The sequence below is a fragment of the Onychostoma macrolepis genome, chromosome 01 (genome assembly GCF_012432095.1).
Source record: "Onychostoma macrolepis isolate SWU-2019 chromosome 01, ASM1243209v1, whole genome shotgun sequence".
NCBI lineage: Eukaryota > Metazoa > Chordata > Actinopteri > Cypriniformes > Cyprinidae > Onychostoma > Onychostoma macrolepis.
The window spans coordinates 6,317,685-6,339,354 of NC_081155.1; the positions used below are offsets into that span (position 1 = coordinate 6,317,685).

Below are 21,670 nucleotides of genomic sequence, written 5' to 3' on the forward strand. Positions count from 1 at the left end.
CGCATGGATGGAGTCTGGGAGGCTTCCCCTGCTGCTGAGAAAGGACGGCTCCTACGCCTGTGGTGGATGCGTCTACTTCAACAATGAACGGTGTTTCGGGGTCCGGGTGGGTTAGGAGTGGTGCGTTGGTGAATGCTTGTTTGAGATCTTCAAAGGCTTTCGGGTTCCAGGTGAGAATCTTGGTTTTTCCTTTCAATAGGTCGGTGAGTGGGCTGGTGGTGGTGCTATAGTTGGGAATGAATCGGCGATAGAAGTTTGAAAATCCTAGGAATCTTTGAAGTTCTTTAATGCTGGTGGGGACTGGCCAGGATGTGACTGCTTCCACCTTCCCCTTGTCCATGCGGACGCCACGATGATCTATAATGTAACCGAGGAAGTGTACTGAGGGTTGGTGGAAGGTGCATTTTTCGGCTTTGAGATAGAGGTGAAACTGACAGAGTTTGTGGAGGACCTCCGCAACGTGGTGGCGATGGTCGGCCAGGCTCCGGGAGTAGATAAGGATGTCGTCTATGTACACGATAACGAAGCGGTTTAGGAACTCCCGGAGCACCTCGTGCATAAACCCCTGGAAGACTGAGGGAGCGTTGACAAGCCCATACGGCATTACCCGATATTCGTAGTGACCAGTAGGGGTGATGAAGGCGGTCTTCCACTCATCTCCCTTTCGTATGCGGATGAGGTTGTAGGCGCTGCGGAGGTCCAATTTTGTGAAGATGGTGGCGCCGCGCAGTTGTTCAAGGGCTGCTGGAACAAGGGGAAGGGTATACCGGAATTTGACTGTGATTTCGTTGAGTTTACGGTAATCAATGCAGGGGCGTAGGCCGCCGTCCTTCTTAGCCACGAAGAAAAAGCTGGAAGCAGCAGGGGAGGTAGATGGTACAATGTATCCTTGATGTAATGCCTCCTCAATATACTCCTCCATGGCCTTTTGTTCCGGTGGTGAAAGTGGGTAAATTTTTCCTTGTGGTACTGGCTCACCCGGAAGGAGATCGATCGCACAGTCCCATGGCCGATGTGGGGGTAGCTGGGCAGCCCTCTTCGGACAGAAGACGTCACTAAAGTGGGAGTAGCATGAAGGGATGTCGACTGACAAGTTTTCTTGAGGACTTTCTATGGATGTGGTGCCGATAGTTATTTGAGGTCTCTCCTGTTGCCTTGGTAGAGGTAGGTCGGGAAAACAGCGAGGAAAGCATTTCTCACCCCACTTTAGGACCTCTCCTGTCCTCCAAGACAGATGTGGATCGTGCTGCACCAGCCACGGTCGACCCAAAATGATGTCCACTGTCGAACCCTCCAGAACCAGCAATTGAAGGTTTTCCCTGTGTAGTTGCCCAATCTGTAGTTGAACTGGCTCGGTGCATAGATGAATGGTCCTTTTGGTGAGTGATTGGCCCGTTATGGATTGTGCCTCGTAACTTTTCGGGGTGTCGAAAGTGGGGATGCGGAGCTGTTGGGTGAGTTTGCCTGAGATGAAGTTACCCGCGGAACCAGAGTCGAGGAGGACGGTGACTGTAAATACATCAGAGCAGGCAGTAAGCAAAGCACGAGTGGAGAGGGGCTTAAGCTTGGGAAGAGGAGAGAGGACAGAACTCACCAACACCCGTTGTGGCCGCAAGGGGCACTCCAACACTCGGTGTCCATCGTCTCCGCAGTAGAGGCACAACCTTTGAGAAATGCGTCGTTGTCGTTCTGTTAATGGTAACCGGGTAGTATTGGTTTGCATGGGTTCTGGAGGGTCATCCCTCTCTGGTCGGCGAGGTGGAGGAGTAGCGATGGCGATGGCAGGATCCGGAGAACAGGACTGGATGCAATTAGAACAACGAATAGCGAGTTGAATAAATTTTTCCAGACCATAGTTATCGTCGTAGGCACTGAGGTGGAGGCGGAGGCGAGGGTTGAGTCCTTGTCGGAAAGCTGTGATGAGTGAAGGTTCGTTCCAACCGCTGGCGGCGGCCAGGGTTCGAAATTGTAAGGCATATTGGTGGATGGTGTTGGTACCTTGACGGAGCTGATACAGTTGTTCACCAACAGTGGAATCTCCAGGCAATACGCTAAACACTTCTTTGAAGTGATGGATGAAATTGTTAAAACTGTGGGTAGCGGGTCCTGCCTGGTTCAGAATGGTCTCTGCCCATCTCAGAGCGGGACCGGTGAGTGAGGTGACGGTGTCGGTCCGATCTTCTGTTATGGACGGACTCGGACACAAAGATGATAGGTGAGTATGAGGTGATTTATTGAAACAGGTTAAGCACACAGGTGAATTGAGAGGTCTTGAGAGGTGAGTAGATATCTTGGAAACGGCAATTCTGATGGGGATGACAAGGTGATGATAATTCTTTTCTTCTTCTAGGAATACAGGTAGACGAGACAGGTTGGATCCAGGGAGTGACACACACACACTTCATGCTGGGACTTCTGCAGAGAGAGAGAGGGCGACACAAGGAGGAGGAACACAGGAGGTAAGTTTATACAAGGTAAGCGGTCTTAGAATATTGGAAGGATATAGCTCTCTTCGTTGTAGGATGTAGAGTTGTCTGAGTCCACGTAGCAAAGACTAGATCGGACACTGAAGTGTGTGTGTGGTGAGCTTTTGTAGTGTGGGCTGATGAGGAGGTGATCAGGTGCAGGTGTGTGTGATTAGAACTCCGGGGATGTGGAACGTTGTGATTGGTGGAGTGAAGGGCCTGACTGGTCTGTGACACTTTTGTTGGACAACAGGTTTAAAAACGTGAATACAAGATAATTTTAGTTTTAGGCATTTTAATTTAAGCTAGGGCTGGGCGGTATATTGAGTTACCATGATATATCGATATATTCTTTATAAGGTTGATACGAGCGCAGCTGAAAAAATATCTAGGGAGGACACAGACTGAACTGCTGCAGAGAAAGTGCATAATACAATTTGTTCTAAAAGTGACAAGCTTTATATGAAGGGCTTTAAAAAAAAACTCGTAAGATATACTAGCCTATAGTTTATAGTTTAAGTTTAAAGTGGCTCTGACAGAAAGGTTGCGTGTGCCGCTGACAGAGACGTGCTGTTTAATGTGTTTGAGACGTGCTGTTTTCCCTAATGCATACTTACATTTCACAGGTAATGTGAATTTACATATTCTCCATCTGTAAATGTTAGAAAGCCATGGAAATATTTCCATTTTGCTGTCAGAAGTGCGTGAGCTTTTGCTTTGCGATTCTCCGCTAAACTTCACAGACTTCATTTAGAACATGCGTGCCAAACAGACGGAGCGCAATAACTCTGACTAAAATATACATTTTGCTGAAATATTTGTAGTTGGACAATAAATGTGATATATGCAGAATTTTAAACCTACAAGTAAGTGTATTTGTATGATAACACTAACTGTAAAGTAATGGGGTAATCAAAACAGCCATTTCTACTCAGTCTGTGCTTTATTTTCATTTTTAGTTTAGTAAATTTAACTTCTGCTTTAAAAGCATTATTTTTGTTTTTAGATTGAAATGTTACAATGTTAGAATGTAAGGTGATTTTAACCCTTTTTGCACATAATATATGCCTACATGCTTACATTCACTTTATTTGTTTAATCCAAATACAAAATACCGAGATATACCATATACAACACATCAGCCAAAAGATACCGAGATGCCATATTGGTACCGGGTTTCGGTACCCAACCCTACATATGAGAGGACGAAGATCATCTGAAATCAAATGTAGTTTCAAAAGAATTCACGTAGCTACAAAACATTTCATGTGCATGTTTCTTTGCTTTAGGCACAATGGAGAAATGCAGGTCTGGCATGATGACACCAGTTCCTGCAGGATTTTATTTGAAAGATGTCTGGAAGTCTTTTGTATGCAACACTCGACAGTTCAGTCCTGCACAAATGGCAAACTGTCTTAAAAACAAGATTGTCTACTTCATGGGAGACTCCACTACAAGGCAGTGGTTCGAGTACTTAGAAAGAACAGTGCCAGGCAAGTATGACTCAATTTCCAATGTTCAATTTAAGACTCGATAGCATGAATGTATAATTTAAGATGAAACAAGGAAATGACATACAGAGGCCCCGTAAAGGATATGGGGCACTTAATCTAAATATGAATATATTGGCATGAGATGAAAATATCAAAAACTAGTGCACTTTTCAGGCAAACTTGCAAAATGTGGCTTATAAAGGGGAAGTCAGTTCTGAAAAAAAGCTCATCTTGTTTGCTGATGCTACTTGGTTTAATATTTTCCATCTAATATAATCACATTGTGACCTCATCACAAGTATCCTGGGAGATCATGGTGAGATCACTGTGAGATCAAATTGTTGACTGGGTTACACACTTTTCGTTCAAAAGGTGTATGATTTTCTCAAGCTACAATTATAATATTTGTTTCACATATCTTTATTAGGCATAAAAAGAATGGACCTCCACACTCATCCTGCAGGTGGCCCACTGATGGCTGTGGAGTTGAAAAATAATATCATTGTTCACTGGAGGGTACACGGTGTTCCTTTGCGATTTAGTAAAGTTATGCCGATAATTGACCTGCATTATATCAGTAATGATATTGATGAAATAGCCGGTGGGCCTCATGCAGTCGTTGTCTTCACATACTGTGCTCACCTGGTTTTTCACCCGATAACATTTTACGTGTATGAAGTGGCCAAAATCCGCCAGTCTGTGGTTGCACTGCTGAGCCGCGCTCCAGAGACCACTGTCGTTATCAAGTCTGGAAACACTGCAGGACTAAAGGTACACGTTCACTTTCCAATCCTACTGTATTTTAAACTCTTTGAAATGTTGTATAGTTGGTATGGTATTTGTTGTACATGAAAGTCTACACAGTGTTGGGGCAACGGGACAGAGGTATCAGTCAATAAATGAGAAAAAAGTAACTTGTGTTAATTGAAAAAAAGGAAAAAAAAACATATTTTGTTGTAAATTTGAAAGTAATGCATTACACTTTACTAGTTACTTGGAAAAAAAGTATTCTGATTACATGATTCATGTTACTTGTAATACGTTATCCCTAACACTGAAAGTCTAGAAACACTGGGGCTTAAAGATGTGTGCTTTGGTGAGACTCGAGCAGTAAATCATGGCGCTCACAATGCCAAAATCATGGACTTGACTCGCACTGAAGTTACCATGCTTGAACTGATATCATTTCAAGGCTTCAACATGGATGAAAACGGATGATTTTTGGGCAAACAATTCCTTTATTTCTACTAGTTTACTGTCATTTCTTTCCGTGGCAGGAAAGATATATTATTGTTTGTGAAAGACACACTTGGCAATAAAGCGCTTTCTGATTCTGATCTGTGTTTTTCCAGAATATTTATCAAAGTGATTGGCACATGTTGCAGTTGGACACAGTGATGCGGGAGATGTTCAGAGACATTGATGGAGTCATCTTCTTAGATGTCTGGCAGATGACTTCCTGTCACTATCTACGTGAACACATTCACCCAGGACCTGTTATCATTGCTAATGAAGTCGACATGTTGCTGTCATATGTCTGTCCTGCCTGAGGTCTGTTCAAGTTGATTTGGTTCCATAAAGGAAATGAGAAACCTTCCTGGTCGGGAGAAGGCTAATCAGGCTGTTACTTAACCAGAATTCCTCTAACACTGGCCCGATGGGAGCGTGACTCTCTGGCATGCTATGATATTATTTGACTTTATTAACCACTATGAATTTTGCACTGATATTCCGAATAACTTAATACACTTACAGGCTACAAACAATGTGTGCTGTTTTCATACAAAATGAACCAGTATAAAGCTCTGTCGGTTATCAGTTTTGTTTGTATAGTGTACCTCTAAACATATTGCTGTTTATTATTAATTATTCTTTCATTCTGAAGTATTGAATGACAGAAGACTGTGAACTGTTGGATAAAATAACTTTATTTTCTGCCCTGAAAACATGAACAATGAGACTAAAAATAAACAAACTATATTATATAAAATGTAAATGAAAAAAAAAAAATGTTTTAATCGATTCAATATGCTTTTTTCCATACATTTTCCGTAAACTCTGTATAAAATAATTCACACATTCACACGAGACTTCAAATTCTTGCCCATGTTTTCAACACTTCACTTCTGCTCTAGCTTGTGTGTCTACCTTATATTTACATTCTTTTGGATAAAATCATCTGCTGAATGAATAAATGTAAATCATGACTCTGCTGTCAATCATTCAGGGCTCCACCCACAGAGGCTGTAAAATATTTTGTTGTGTGTCCCAAATACTACGGCCTCTTCTTGTCAAGTTGAAGGAAAAAAAAAGAATGAAAGAAAGAAAGAATTAGATCATTAATACATTGATTAATAAAACACTTCCAATTTCTGGTTGATATTTAATGACTTTACTAGTCTTGTCAGTCTAAAAAATGGCATTTTAATTTTTTCAAAAGCGTCCTCCTGTACATGGATTGTAGTAGTAGTGGAGTGATGCTAACAGTCTCAGCACAGTTAACCCGAAATGCAGTAGTCTGGTGCAACGTAGAATAAGTGAAACACACATATTGTGTTCCTCACAGATTCTGTGGCTGTGTTTGTGTTGTTGCATGATTTGCATTTTATGCATTCTCCTTTTGTGTTTATAAAGTGCATTTTAAGTGAATAGGATTGAATAAATACATAAACAAACAAGCAAGCCAGGTTAAAAAATCTTATTTCATTTTGTTGACATATTAAAGACAGAGAAAATTTTGGATATTCCTTTTTAGAACTCCATCAGAATATACTGTTAAAAAAACAGGTAAGAAAAAAAAAATTCTAAAAATATTATTACCCCAACTAAAGCAAACACAGCTCTCCATGATGGTGGCATCATTTTAACCAATAAAACATCAACATCTGATCCTCTGTAATTCTCAATAACAGCAGGTGTTCATCACTAATGCACAATCATCATTTAATTAGTCACTTAATTATCTCATAACTCTTTGAGGACTTGGGGTTTGACTTGAGACTTGCTTGTGACTTGAAAGGAATGACTTGGTTCCTCCTCTGGTGAAATCAGCTGCTGAGTTCATGGGTGGAATAAACATATGGCAGGACTTTTACTTTCTGACCCCTGGATTGTCCACCTAACATTAAAGTTTTTAAATATACTTTTATATTGCAATAATTTCACTTTCAATCTTCAAATTAATGTACAAACAACATAAAGACAGTATATTATTTATATTTGTTTAATGGCATCTTTTTTTTTTATGACTGAAGGCCAGTATCACTGATACCAATTAACACCGATTAATTTACTGATAAAAATGTTCCCCCCTAATATTTAACCTTTGACTATAGCCATTCAACTTTACATTATAATTAAGAGCTATCAATTTTAACATTTATTAGACTTAAAACAATCTTCACATAAACCCATTATAATAAATGTAATATTTATCTACGTGTCCCTCAGCAGAAATATACAGAAAGTTATCAAACACTACATTTTAAACTAAATACAGATGAATCCTTAAAACTATAAAAGTTATTGATTTCCTCTTTTTTCTTTTGTTCTTGATGAACAGACATCACAGCAGCTGGTTATTAGGTTGTTTTGGCTGCTATTTCTTTAAGAGCTTCCGCCACCGATCATGACACGGATCTGACACGCATCGTATTTTCTCTACCTTTTTAACTCTACCTTTTCTGACCCATTTCAGGTCGGACCCATTTCAGTCTCTTCTAATGAGCTGACAAGCTGAATTGAGTGTGTTAGATGAGGGAGAAAGTGCTAGGATGCTCCAGGACAGTTTTGAAAACCATTTCAGAGACGTTCTTAATGTAACTCATATATAACATATCACATGCATGCACAGGTTTATGGCAGCTTTAATCGCCATTTTGGTAACTTCATGACTTAACTGATCACGACATTGCATGTTCATAGTTTCTTTCACGATATGATATGAAATGATACAGCTATGCTGGCACCTTCGTGCATGTATTGAAGAGCACGCGCTTCGAGCACAGTACATTTTTATTTTATTTTAATGGTCACCATTTTTGAGGTTCACAAGCTGATTCTTGATGTCTGTGTGAGTCCAATTGCTGCCATAGGTTGAAACTTTTTGTGGACAAACTGTTTAGAAACTCCTTTGTTAACTGACTGTCACAGAAACACTTTTACTGTAATCAATGCAACGAATATGTTAGAGGAACACATGGTTACAACAACCAGAGAGAAAAAAAAAAAAACATCTAACACAGAAGTCAAGGGTCAAGAGCCCAACTAAAGCAGACACTGATCTCTAACGTGGTTAATTCAATTGAAACAATAAATCAACATCTAAACCTTAGTTAATTCTCAATAAGATCTTCTGTAGATGTCTGACTGAAATAAGTTCAGAGCACTCATAATTGTTAGTTTTAAAAACTTAAATGTTTTAAGGCAATCGGTTTACTCAAACGGTTTGTTACCCTAACTTGTTGGGTTTTACAGCGGTGAACTGTTGCCTACTAACAATAGAGTTAATGTTACTCAATTTTTATAAGTAATTAGTTATGTAATTTAATGAAAAATATTAGGTAGACATTACCTAATTTCTTTTAGTTTGTCATAGCTGTAAAATGTAGGTACTCTTTACTCAATATATAGGATAGAATCTACTCAAACAAAGTGAGTGCAAATTGTTACCTCAATTTTATTGAGTTAATATAGTGTATTACTCAATTTTATTGAGTAAATATAGTGGATCACTTTTTACAGTGTTAAGTAATTAAGTGATTAATTAAGTGCTGATTGAGCATTAGTGATGAACACCTGCTGTTAACAAACCGAATCACTGACAGAAAGAGAAACACAAGAACAACAAATAACTTTAGACACATGCTTAGATGAAATCAACTGAAATAAAATACATTAAATCTCAAGATCTGATTAAACAACCCCACAAACAGCATCACCAGCTCCACTTATTAACAGTGATGGGAATAACGGCGTTATGAATAAACGGCATTACTAACGGCGTTATTTTTTTCAGTAACGAGTAATCAAACGAATTACTGTTTCCCCGTTACAACGCCGTTACCGTTACTGACAATAAAATGTGGCGTTACTATATTATATTATTAGAATTAAATTTTTCAGTTCATCTGAATGGATGCGCAGTGTAGCTGTATTTGACGTACCATAAACTCTAGTGTGAAGGCGCACGACTCGCCGTCGCTTTCTCTCACATACACGCACGCAAAGAAAGATACAGAGCAAGAGAGTCTTTCACAACATGCAGAATTGACGCGCTACATGTAAACGATATTCTTTGTTGTATTTTCCTGTCAAAGTTCCTTTGGAATTCTTCAGCTTTTAAGAACTGCCGGTTTCTCTGGTAGTGGGCCGAACTAATGAGCAAACGACAATCTCATTGGCTGACGCTCACCTATTATCGTCCCTGGTTTGATTTCAGCAAATCAATTCGAGCGAATGCAGACTACGTGATTAATATTCATGAACCCAGCAGCTCATTAATGTGTTTTATATTGATGACAAATATGTATTCATACTTGGTTATTCTAAGTACTAAAGTTCTATCATCATATAATATTAAATGATCATAATATTATATTATAATTATTTTTTAGGTTTTTAATGTTTATTTTTCAATGTTAATGAGAGTGACACCAAGAGTTAAAAAAACAGGAAAATCATTTGGAAATCCTTGGGGGGGCTGTGCCGGGGCTAAGCAAGTTTCTGATGGGGCTATAGCCCCGTCAAGCCCCCCTAGCGCCACCACTGTCCAGAACCCATGTCATACTCCTCCTGATCTCATTCCTCTGACTCCCAGGGATTTTATTGCTGCAACTCCCTACTTCAGTTAACTCTTACAAGTGTATGCTAACTCCTGCCAGATATTTTTTGCCAAGCAGTTTTATCATGCTTGGTTTTCTTAAATACCACGTTTAATATTAAACGCTGCTTTTGCAAAATCCAAAGCTCAACACATGCTGGTGTGACACGTTTGTATCTACTGAAAACCACATTAATCACCAGATAAAGATTTTAAGTTTTAATCACAATTATATTTACGCACAACGATATTATATATTTGTAACCCTTTTCTTAACCCTAGGGGTTAATTTAATTATTTCTCTAACACAAGTCCTGGATCCCCGGCAGTTAGATGGTGAATTAGGCCGGTATTTTTCTTTTAGTGTTTACAAAAAGTTAAATATTTTCTCCTGTACCAATTGTACCCAATCCTTTACTAAAGATCAATTAAACAATTCTTATTTACAATTCTCAGGAATTTAGTAACTTTGTAAATGAATTGCCAGACTCAACGAAATACCAAAATACAAATGTTAAAGAGAAAAATAATAACAAAGATTTATTTGTTTTACATTAATATAATAACTCCCTTTTTTCTTAAAGAAAACAGTAACTGAAGAAATCAACCTTTTTTTCCCCCTCAGAACGGTTCTTGTTCTTTCACATTTATTACACTCTTTCTTAACCTTAGCTTTGTTCCTATTTTAGAATACGATAATTCAACTGAGATATATAATGTCAATTCAGAACCCTATTCTGGCAAAACACTCAGTTGCCTCCAGAACCACGTAATACAATAATGAAAAAAAAAAACTCTCTCTTTCAAGATCAGTTATACACTTGAGAAAACTTGCAATTCAACCCATACACTGTCTTTCAGTACTGTATACACATTAATTACATCTCTTACGATCAGTTCAAATATATGTAAGTCAGTCAAACAGTTCAAATGTACGATCGATCATTATCGTTGGGGCCCATTTCGTTGGTGCACATTAATACTTGGGTAAAGTTGGTTTCATATTCGCACATTCACAACATTTCCGCATTCAATAACTTTCTAATTATATGTGCAAAACATGTTTCTTTTGCAAATTCGATTCAGCGACATCATTGTCAACCTACTACCTTTTTTTCACAATCGAACAAAATGGCCAAGTATTGTTTTAATGGCATATTTACTTGCGAATGTCCGCCGAATGTCCAATGTAGAGCGGAAAGCAAGATAGGGACCGTCTAAAAAGTTATATATTTTTTAATTGTGTGCAAAGAGACAATTACTTGTTTCACAAATATCACTCACAGTATGCCTTCTTATGCTCCTTTAGCAATAAAAAAAAAAAAAACTGCAATATAATTATGCCGTTTGAAGAGACGTTTAGGAAATGACAAATAATGAACTTAAATAATGAAATTTTGTAACAATACATACAACTGGTAAATCATGTGTAATCTCCTGAACATAGTTAATGTCTAATTTCAATTTATAATGCTTTTTATTTATTTCTATGCCTCAAAATGAGCAAGAACTGTGTTGGTGTTAACAATGACATATATGATTTATTTCTATAGGTTTTGAAAGCATGGGTTGACTGCTACAAAGCAAGTTGGAACATCTTGTCTGGACCCTACAGAACATACTGCAGCCCATGTCTTGCTGTTTTATTCACCTCTGTTTGTTTGTTTGTTTGTTTTTTCTGGTTTTAAGTGTGCTAAACACCATTGTAACAGTGTTCTCCAAGTGTTGAGTTGAGATGAATTGCTAAAATAACTTTTATGTTTTCCTGTTATATGAAATCTTTATTTAACATTACACTCTGACAATATCACAATTCATTGTTAATTGATTGATGTTTACAGTCCTGCAGAAATATCACTGTCCATGGCACTGAATCCATCAGATTCTTGACAAGAACTCAGAAAGCATGACAGCAAACAGGTTGCTTATTTTTGGTATTTTGGGTCAACACTTCATAAAGTAATGGCTAAACTTTCTTTAAGATGTTTTATAAATAAATTGTGCCTGTTGAGCTGAATCTCAGGAATAAGATTCAAAGAACTACATTTCCCAGAGTGCACCAGCAGCAGAAATCCAGCTGTTTGTCATTGTCACTGATTTGGAGCACCTGTTAAAGACATGGAGTTCCTCAGTCATGGAGGCAAACAAACTTCAGAGAGAAGAAGCTCCAAGTTCATTCGTAGGTTCAGTCCAAAGACGCCAATGGTTGGTGAAATGTTTATTTACTTTTATGGTGTTTGAAATACTGCTTTATTCCATGTAAAAGGCTTAATTCATTCATCATAAAATTCATTTAAAATGTGTAATTAAATGTTTAATTAGAAAGGTAATTTTTGTTCTCTGTTTAAAGGTTTACAACCTAATTCACTGAGCTAATTCACTGAGCTAATTCACTGAGCAGATCAATCAACTGACAAAGCCAAAAGAAAATAAAAGTGATCGAGTCAGAAATTTGAGTTGTCCTTGTGTCCTTTGGATGGTGAACAAGAGTTGGACTGTACAGTTGTAAACCACGCGGAGCGGCCTGGCCCTGAGGATAAACGGCTTCAGATCCAGTAATAAGCTGTTGACGCAGAGGAAGTCAAGATGGCGGAAGATGTCCTGGGGAAGTCGGTCCAGCAGCTCAAAAAGGAGAGGACCATTGCAAAAAGCAGCTTCACCAGACAAGCCAACTTCATTTCAAGAGGAGGAAGCAGTATGCTTCAAGTGGAGTTAGAGGAGGAATTCACAAAGCTGTCAGACTGTTTCAGAAAGATGCTCGATGCCAATGATGACTACAGGATTGGACTGGAGGCAGATATTAAGACTGAGGATGAGAAAGCAGGTCTTGATGAACAGCAAGAAGCCGACCTTGATAGATCTGTAAATGAAGGCGAAACAAAGTTGGCGGAAATAAGGAACATTGTTCAAACAAACCTGTGGTCGAGGTATGGAAGGAGTGAACTTCTTGTGGCAATCCTGGAAGCAGAAAAAGGCAATGATAAAGCGGCTGATGTGGCTGTGAAAAGTGCCAATTTAGAGGGCTATGAAGTGCACCTTGCTCTCTTGGACAAGAGAATAAAAGAGGCCATCTCCGCAATGTCAACATGGGAAAGATGGATCCCTGTTGAATTAAAGGATGAATTAGATGGAAGAATCAAGGATGTAAGAGCATCCTATTACAGGCTTGAGGTAAGGAAAGCTGAATTTGCCACTGCACGGACAATCAACGAACAAGGCACAGGACCATTACTACCCCAACTGCCAACATCCATTCCAATAGTGAGAATCAAGCCAACCTCTCTACCTATTTTCAATGGAAGTAAGAGAGATTATCACAGATGGAGGAAAGACTGGGAAAGCCTGCAAAAGCAGGGAGAGCCATCCGGATCAACTGAAGTTAAGAAAATTCAACTCCTGGAGAGTGTGGATGACAAAATCTCAAAAGACCTCAGACTTTCAACCTACACCACTGCCAATGACATGTTTAGAGTCCTGGAGAACAGATATGGAAATAGGTCAACCATCACAGTGGAAATCCTTGAAGAGCTTGAGAAGATGGCACATGTGAAAGGGAACCAGCCAAGGAAGGTAATTGATCTCATACAGTCAGTCGAGAAGGCCCTAGCAGATCTTACAGAGTTAGGAAACTCTGGAGCTATAAATAACCCACTGGTAATTAAAACCATTGAAAGTAAGTTGCCTGACTTTATTAAAAGAGATTGTTTCTGGGTTCAACCATGAACATCACCCAATGTCACATCAGACAACCACTTTGTCATGCTCTTGAAGTTCCTGAAAAGTCAAGAAGAGATACTAGAGAGACTCGAACAGCTCAGAACTGTGGAGAAGGTGGAGAAATTAGATCGTTCAGACAAGAGGTATGACCGAAAGATCGCCTCAACAAAAACCACGAAGAAAGAAGAGTTTGATGAAGTATGTGGTGTCTGTGGTGATAGAGGGCATAACAACAAAATCTTCTTCTGTAGAAGGTTCAAAAGACTTAAGCTACATGAAAAGAAAACTGTATTGAGAAAGCTGGGAGCATGCAGAAAATGTCTCGGATGCCATGATGAAGATGGGTACTGCAGAGACACTTTCCTATGCAGAAATAAAGACTGTAAAAGGGAAGGTGGTGCTGTAGACCACCATTTTTTCCTCTGTCCAAAGGGAGAAGTTAGAAGAGGGGAAGAGAGAAAGAGTGGAAAAGACGGCAGAGGGGAAGGCAAACTAACGGAGGAACAAGAGGAGATCTTGTCTGAACTTTCTCCAGAAATGGCAGATCGATGCAAAAGGCTTTCACCAACACCAACAAAATTGCGGTGACCCTTGATGCTTCAGGCCAGTCTGAGCTATTGCAGAGGAATGGGCTCTCTGAACTTCCTGTCATCATGATGTTGATGCAAGTCACTGCAAACGCAGGGCAGAAGATTGGTACTTTAATTGACCTTGCTTCAGATACAAACTACATCACCCATAAGGCTGCTGAAAGACTGAGGTTAAGACGTGAGAAGATAACTTTAGTTGTGCATGGGGTTGGTGGTATGGCTATGGAAGTGAACACACAAAGGTATCTCCTTAAAGTCAGAGTCAAGACACCTAAAGGGACAGAGAGAGCTCATGAAATGGTCTGCTATGGCTTGGATGAAATCGCCAGAGTGCATCAGGTAATTGAACCTGAGAAGTTGAGAAAATTCTTCCCAGGAGTCAAACTTAAAGAATTGGAAAGGCCAGAAGAGGTTGAACTTCTCATTAGCCACCGAGAGGAAGACTCGCTCCCAGAGGGTAAAAATCATTGGAGACCTCGTTTTGTGGGAGGGTCCATTGGGGAAGACAGTGGGTGGAGCACATCCTGATTTATTTGAAGAAGTGGAGGTAGCAGCATATGAGTCTAGAACACACTTTGCTCGCTCCATGAGGACAGCAGCTGTCAAATATCAAGAAGTCACAAGTCCAACAACTGACACAGTCCAGCTACAGCAAAAAGATGTGGCTGAGACCAAATTTACAGCTGTCAGTAACCGTGAGTTCCTTGAGTGGTGGCACTGGGACAGCATCGAGCTGCATGTGAGCCAAGATGTGGGGATGCCGATGTGGAAACTGTCCACCAGGAGGAAAAGAAATGACCCTGGCAGAGGAGAGGAACTGGAGATCATTAAAGGAGGCCTCACCTACAAGAAGGGGGATGCTCACACACCAGTGCCACATTGGGATGCAAAATATCCTTGGACGGTAGATCCAGCCTCTCTCCCAAACAATAAAGGTGCAGTCCAAGCTTGTTTTTAAGGATGGAAAAGCAACTAAGCAGAGAGCTAGACTGGAAAGTCGCATATGCTACCCAGATCCATGAAATGATTGAACGAGGTGCAGCCATAAAACTCACCAAAAAATCATGGATGAGTGGAACGGACCAGTGTGGTGCGTAAGCCACCTGGTGGCGCCAAACCCTCATTCAGTGACAACACCAATTCGTATTGTATGGAATAGTAGCCAGAAATACAAAGGCTTGAGTATGAATGATCTTCTTCTGAAGGGACCAGACGTTCTCAACCCTATCAGAGCTGTCCTGCTGAGGTTCAGAGAAGGGACGATGCATCTCTAGGAGACATCAAAAGATGTACAACTCTGTATGGTTGGAGGAGCGTGAGATGCATCTTCACAGGTTCCTCTGGAGAGACAGCCCAGGTGAAGAGATAGGTGAATATGCAATTACCAGAGTCAACATTGGAGACAGACCTGCTGGTTGCATTGCTCAGTTGGCTATGAGGGAAACAGCACGTTGCCCAACTTTCTTCACTTGGAAGATGAGCGCAGAGTCATTGAAGAGGACAGTTATGTGGATGACCTCTTAACCTCCCAAAATGATCTAAATAAACTTGATAAAATCACAGCAAATGTGGAAGAGATCTTGAAAGTTGGAGGGTTCTTCCTCAAACCATGGATCCGGTCAGGGCAAAGTGGGAGGCAAGGAATGGAGACGGAGGGGGTTTTAACAGAAACACAAGGTAAAACCTTAATTCTTCCAAATCAAATGAGAGGCAAAGACAACAAAGCCTTGGGTATTGGCTACCAAATGGATGAAGACAAGCTCTACATGTTAACTTTTCCAAAAGGAAAAAGAAGATGAGAGTTGGAAAAGATCTTCTCAAGGAGGAGGTGAGAACTGAGACACCTAAACCACTGACTAGGAGGGCTCTCTTAAGCCAAGTGGCTGGACTGTACGACCCAATTGGCTTAGTTACACCTGCCAAACAGAAAGGAGCAATTCTTGTACGGAAAGCATTCCAAGAGGGAGGGTGGGAAACTAACCCAAGAAACTTGGGACCAACCTCTCTCAGAAAGCCTCAGAGAAGAAGCCATACAGCTTTTTGAAGAATATGTGCAGCTTGGACAGGTGAAATTCCACAGGAGCCTTACACCAGCTGGCTGGGAAGGAAACCTTGGGGCATCACATTCTCAGATGGAAGTGACAAATCCTATGGAGCTGTGATGTACTTAAGATGGGAAACAAGTCAAGGCACTAAGGTTCGATTTGTTGAATCTAAAGCCAAGCTGACACCCCTGGATCAGAAGGAGAAGCTGTAAAAGCTGAGGTCTGTGGTGCTGTCTTTGCAGCCAGGATCAGGAAGTATGTGGAAAAGCATGCTCGGATGAAGATCGAGAGATGGTTCCATCTACTCGACAGTCAAACAGTCTTGGGAGCCATTCAAAGAGTCAGTTATGGATACAAAACCTTCTTTGCAAATAGAGTGGGTGAAATCCAGAAGGCTGGACTAGTGCAAGATTGGTGGTGGATCTGTGGAGATCTAAACATAGCTGACATCATAACGAGAGGGGCGCCCGGAAGATTTGAGTGAGAATTCCACATGGCAAAATGGACCAGAGTTCCTGAAGTGGCCAGTGGAGAGGTGGCCTATAAAATCAGCCGGAGAGATTGCAGCTCATGCCAGGAGAGTGTAAACAAGCTCCAGAGAAAGGCATTCTCAGGTGCATTAACAAGAGCTCAAGCAATAAGTAGTCAGAAAAAGAAGACCTACGAGGTACTCAGCAAAGTCCAAAGAGTAAAACTCCAGAGGAAATACCTGTGTTAAATCCAATTCTTCTAAGTAGGAAGCCCACTGGCTGGGTTAAAGATCTTGTGGAAGTAAGAAGATCCAGTAGCCTGTCCAAACTGGTGAGAGTTGTTGCCTGGGTTTGTCTTGCTGCTAAGCAGTGGCTGAAGAGGAAATGCCGGGCCCCTAAACAGTCAAAGTGGGAGTTTAGATCACGAAGCAAGCTGTGTTGACTGTCAAAGAACGTGAAGATGCACTCAAATACATCTTCCTCGCAGCTCAAGAAGGAATAGTTTTTCAGACACCACTCTGAGCAGACTGGCAGTATACAAAGATGTGAACTCCGGACTGCTAGTTTGTGGGGCAGAATTCAGACGTTCAACGAAGATAAGACAACAGTGCCAGTTTTACCATTTGAAGCATGGGTGTCTACACTGCTGGCACAGGAATCCCACAAAGCAAACCACGAGGGAGTGGCAGGAACCCTTCTCCGGATGAGGAAGAAAGCCTGGGTAATAAAAGGCCGTAGACTTGCCAAGAAGATGGTTGACAGCTGTGTGGTCTGCAGAAAAACAAAGCAAAACAGTGTCAACAAATCATGGCTGACCTGCCTCTAGAGCGAACAGGCCCAGCTGCACCTTTTGAATTCACCACTATGGACCTGTTCGGCCCTTATGAAGTGAAAGATGAGGTCAAGAAGAGAACTAGACTCCAGTATGGGGAATAGTCTTCTGCTGCATGGCTTCGAGCCATACATACTGAAGTGGTGAGTGACATGTCATCCGAAGGATTCCTGCTAGCTTATCAAAGGTTCACTTCACTGAGAGGACACCCCAGGAAACTCTGGTCAGACCCTGGCACTAACTTTGTGGGAGCCAGACCTGCACTGGAGAAGCTTTACAAATTCCTTAACCGAATAAATAAGTCTGAACTTGAAGACACAGCTGGCAAGCATGGTACAGAATGGTCGTGGAAGATTCACCCTGCAGACTCTCCCCATAGGAATGGTGCAGCAGAGGCAGCTGTCAAAGTAGTGAAGCGGGCGTTAAGCAACCTTGGTGGAGATGGTGTTTTCACATGGGGAGAGTTTCAAACTTTTCTTTTCATGGCAGCCAACCTTGCAAATGAAAGACCCATCGACGCAAGAACTCAAAGCAGAGAAGACTGTGTAGAGTATATCACCCCAAACTCTCTGCTTTTAGGACGCGCCAACCCAAAGGGAGACCCTGGAGATTTCCAGTTTGATGGCTACCCTTACAAAAGGCTTAAATATATTCAAATAGAATTAAGCAACTTCTGGAAGAAGTGGAGCCAATTGGCTGGACCTAATCTGTTTATAAGGAACAAATGGCACACCAAAGAACGAAATGTTGCTGTTGGAGATGTGGTCTGGTTGGCTGACCAAAACGCCCTGAGAGGACAGTACAAGCTGGCTAGAGTGGTTAGTGTGAATGCTGACAGCAAAGGCATCGTAAGAGATGTGCTTGTGAAGACTTGTCCTAGCTATCCTGTTCACATCACAAAGGAAAAAGGCAAAGAAGGGCCCACAAGAGCTAATAGTGGAACTAAGAGACTCCAAACCAACATCCCAGCCACAATTCTTCATAGAGATGTCAGACGCCTTGTCATTCTACTTCCCACTGAAGAACAAGCAGAGGTGTGAAGGGCTTGTGACCTCTCTGGTTTTGAAAAAACAGGAGTTCAAGTGGGAGGTGTTGAGCTGAATCTCAGGAATAAGATTCAAAGAACTACATTTCCCAGAGTGCACCAGCAGCAGAAATCCAGCTGTTTGTCATTGTCACTGATTTGGAGCACCTGTTAAAGACATGGAGTTCCTCAGTCATGGAGGCAAACAAACTTCAGAGAGAAGAAGCTCCAAGTTCATTCGTAGGTTCAGTCCAAAGACGCCAATGGTTGGTGAAATGTTTATTTACTTTTATGGTGTTTGAAATACTGCTTTATTCCATGTAAAAGGCTTAATTCATTCATCATAAAATTCATTTAAAATGTGTAATTAAATGTTTAATTAGAAAGGTAATTTTTGTTCTCTGTTTAAAGGTTTACAACCTAATTCACTGAGCTAATTCACTGAGCAGATCAATCAACTGACAAAGCCAAAAGAAAATAAAAGTGATCGAGTCAGAAATTTGAGTTGTCCTTGTGTCCTTTGGATGGTGAACAAGAGTTGGACTGTACAGTGCCTCACTCACATATTTTACAATTGCTTTCTTTACATGTGTAATTTCTACCAACATTGTATTCAAAGTTTTTCTTCATTGAGACACATTCCAGTTTGATAACTTTGGAAAACAGGCTCACACTTTTCCAAAACACATTTCTAAGTATTTAGTTGAAATTGTACAACATAGCAGAACTCTTTAAAGAACAAAAATCGCTCTAAATGACACTTTTCCCACATCTCTCTGTTCGATGGGTGCGTACATTGAGACACATTGTAGTTGGATAACTTTGGAAAACAGGCTCACACTTTTCCAAAACACATTTCTTAATAATTAGTTGAAATTGTACAACATAGCAGAACTCTTTAAAGAACAAAAATCGCTCTAAATGACACTTTTCCCACATCTCTGTGTTCGATGGGTGCGTACATTGACACACATTCTAGTTTAATAACTTTGGAAAACAGGCTCACACTTTTCCAAAACACATTTCTTAATAATTAGTTGAAATTGTACAACATAGCAGAACAAGTCTTTAATGTAGTAATATTTATTGTAGATTTAAAAATTTTAACATCACTGTATTCTATGGATTTCTTACCTTCCATCCAAAAACATTACATTATCTAAATGTATGTATTACTGTAATGCCTGAAAATAGTAACTTCTTTAATTAATAGATTTATTTATAGAGGAATTATTTGCTTTAAAAGAACTCTGAAACCATTATGAGCAAAGTGTAATACAGAAATGTTGCAATTGTACCATTTAGAGCAAATACTTGTACTTTAAAGACTTCTGATATGTTGAAAAGGGTCAGCTAAATATTTAGAAACTTGTTTTGTAACGTTGTGTGCCCCTTGAAAGCTATTGAACTGGAAGTTGTGTCAAAGGAGAACCCCATAGAAAACAGTGATGGTAGAAATTAAAATGGTCTGTTATGTCTTTCTCTAAACTTACTGAATATACTACTGCTAAGCTTTAAACCTCAAATGAACTTGGCTATGTTTGAATGACATGGCGCTGTCCACATATGTGGTGCTGAAGGCCCATCCACAATCCTACCTGCAAATTAAAGTTTCAATAACTTTTCGCTACCCAAGTTAACACCAAACCACTTTGATGTTATTATGCACACTCCAAAGAACACACTACACCATGGGGATTGGCATATTTATTGCATTTAGTTGACTGTGAAATGCAGCTATACAGCTCAAATCTTATACGGTGGAACAAACAGCTCCAAAGCTTGTTCAAAGTACACTGTTGCTGCAGTCTGGTAAAGTTTTCCTGGCCAGAAAAAAATATATATATATATTTAGCATTCTTGCATCCTAATTAGGAAATAAACATTTTAGGCCTTGTCAGCATTTTGTAGATAATAAATAAAAAGTGAACTATCAAAATATCAAATGTCACATTTATTTCTCCCTCACAAATGCAAGTGTGTTTTTAAAAACTACATTCACATAAAGGGCCAGCAGAAGACAACGAGCACCACAACAATATGAAACATAAACAGAATACTAAAAAAAAAAAAAATTATTTCCATGACATATCAAATAGGCAATACACATTTCTCAGAATCAGAATCAGAAAGAGCTTTATTGCCAAGTATTCTTGCTCATACAAGGAATTTGTTTTAGTGTCACAGGCTTCCAGCAGAGACAACACACAGACAATAAAAAATAGGATGAGAATAAAAATACACACATACACTGTCCTCCAAACGTTTGGAAACACCCCTGGCAAAGTGTGGTTTTGGATGACATCAGCATAAATCCTTATTTTTTTTGGTGCAAATACAGTACATTAAAGTAACTTGACATTATCATTGAAGACCAGCAATAATAATTTTCATTTTGATTACATAATAATGGCAATATATACATGTCAAAGTCAGACATGCCCCTTTGCCAGCTGTGATGCCTGGTTACTGGTTTAAACTTGGCCCAGGTTTTCAGCTGCTAATGGTGGATATTTTGATGAATCGAAAATTTAATTATTTTCTATGTATAAACTGTTTATGTAATCAAATATGTTTTCATAGTTTGCGTTGTCCCTTATCAGTGCAAAACAATTTTCTTACAATTGAAACACACTTTCAGCATCAGCTCCTCTAACTAAATAGCTTACAAACACACATCACAAATCCATGCTTGTTCTTCTGGTAGCAGATTAATGTTGAGGCACTGAACATGAAACTACCTCTGGCATAATTCACATTGAATCTGGAAGGGAAATAGGACATGTTGTTAGATGTATTAAGAAAGTGTTGGAATTATTAAATGTAGTTGTGAAAACAGTCAACAGGCAGAAATGGCATAGTGAATACCCAGATGCATTGCTCCTCTGTTTGGGCTCTTTCTTTTTCTCCACACACAGAGCAGTACTCCTCTCTTCACACTGCAATCATTTGAATGTAGATAGGATTATAATTCATCTCTCTGTGTCTGACATGGAAATATACTGTTCTTTCAAAGTACTTTATACCTGATGCCAGCAAAATTTCATTGGCCACATTTTTCCTGTAGTGGCACATCATCTCCTTATATTAATGCTGTCAGGAATTTTTGGGAACCCTTCCACCACCGGTTTCGCCATCTAGAAGTACAGCAATGAAAATTAATAGGCACAGTGTCATATGGGAAAAGGTGAAGACAGTGTTTATGTAAACCAC

General features: G+C 40.0%; 3 protein-coding genes and 1 long non-coding RNA gene across 6 annotated transcripts in view; 3 read left to right on the top strand and 1 right to left on the bottom strand.

Annotated features, from left to right (window-relative positions):
• Nucleotides 1–6,273, top strand: part of LOC131550133 (NXPE family member 3-like) — a 34,976-nt gene extending 28,703 nt beyond the window's left edge. Inside the window, exons 6-8 of the mRNA XM_058792579.1 lie at nucleotides 3,755–3,958; nucleotides 4,386–4,729; nucleotides 5,311–6,273. Of these exons, the coding sequence (XP_058648562.1) occupies nucleotides 3,755–3,958; nucleotides 4,386–4,729; nucleotides 5,311–5,508 (746 nt within the window). The 3' untranslated portion in view covers nucleotides 5,509–6,273. The remainder of the gene's footprint in view (nucleotides 1–3,754; nucleotides 3,959–4,385; nucleotides 4,730–5,310) is intronic.
• Nucleotides 6,274–11,336: 5,063 nt separating this feature from the next.
• On the top strand, nucleotides 11,337–13,927 carry LOC131546270 (uncharacterized). 3 transcript variants are annotated; one of them, XM_058785758.1, is made up of 3 exons: nucleotides 11,337–11,699; nucleotides 11,818–11,984; nucleotides 12,130–13,927. In XM_058785758.1, the coding sequence occupies exon 3, from the start codon at nucleotides 12,366–12,368 to the stop codon at nucleotides 13,500–13,502; it is 1,137 nt and encodes a 378-aa protein (XP_058641741.1). In that variant the 5' UTR covers nucleotides 11,337–11,699; nucleotides 11,818–11,984; nucleotides 12,130–12,365; the 3' UTR covers nucleotides 13,503–13,927. The 3 variants fall into 3 exon arrangements, with proteins under 3 accessions (XP_058641741.1, XP_058641734.1, XP_058641724.1); XM_058785751.1 differs by having other exon boundaries at nucleotides 11,833–11,984; XM_058785741.1 differs by having other exon boundaries at nucleotides 11,337–11,984.
• A 3,658-nt stretch (nucleotides 13,928–17,585) lies between these two features.
• On the top strand, nucleotides 17,586–18,954 carry LOC131536828 (uncharacterized). The gene is made up of 2 exons (XM_058769969.1): nucleotides 17,586–18,723; nucleotides 18,869–18,954. Exon 1 carries the CDS (start codon nucleotides 17,586–17,588, stop codon nucleotides 18,471–18,473), a length of 888 nt encoding a protein of 295 aa, XP_058625952.1. The 3' UTR covers nucleotides 18,474–18,723; nucleotides 18,869–18,954.
• Nucleotides 18,955–20,412: 1,458 nt separating this feature from the next.
• On the bottom strand, nucleotides 20,413–21,568 carry LOC131550561 (uncharacterized). The gene is made up of 3 exons (XR_009273578.1): nucleotides 21,484–21,568; nucleotides 21,326–21,396; nucleotides 20,413–21,221 (listed from the first exon to the last, which is right to left on the bottom strand). It is a non-coding gene; the product is annotated as an uncharacterized LOC131550561 (long non-coding RNA).
• Nucleotides 21,569–21,670: the final 102 nt, after the last annotated feature.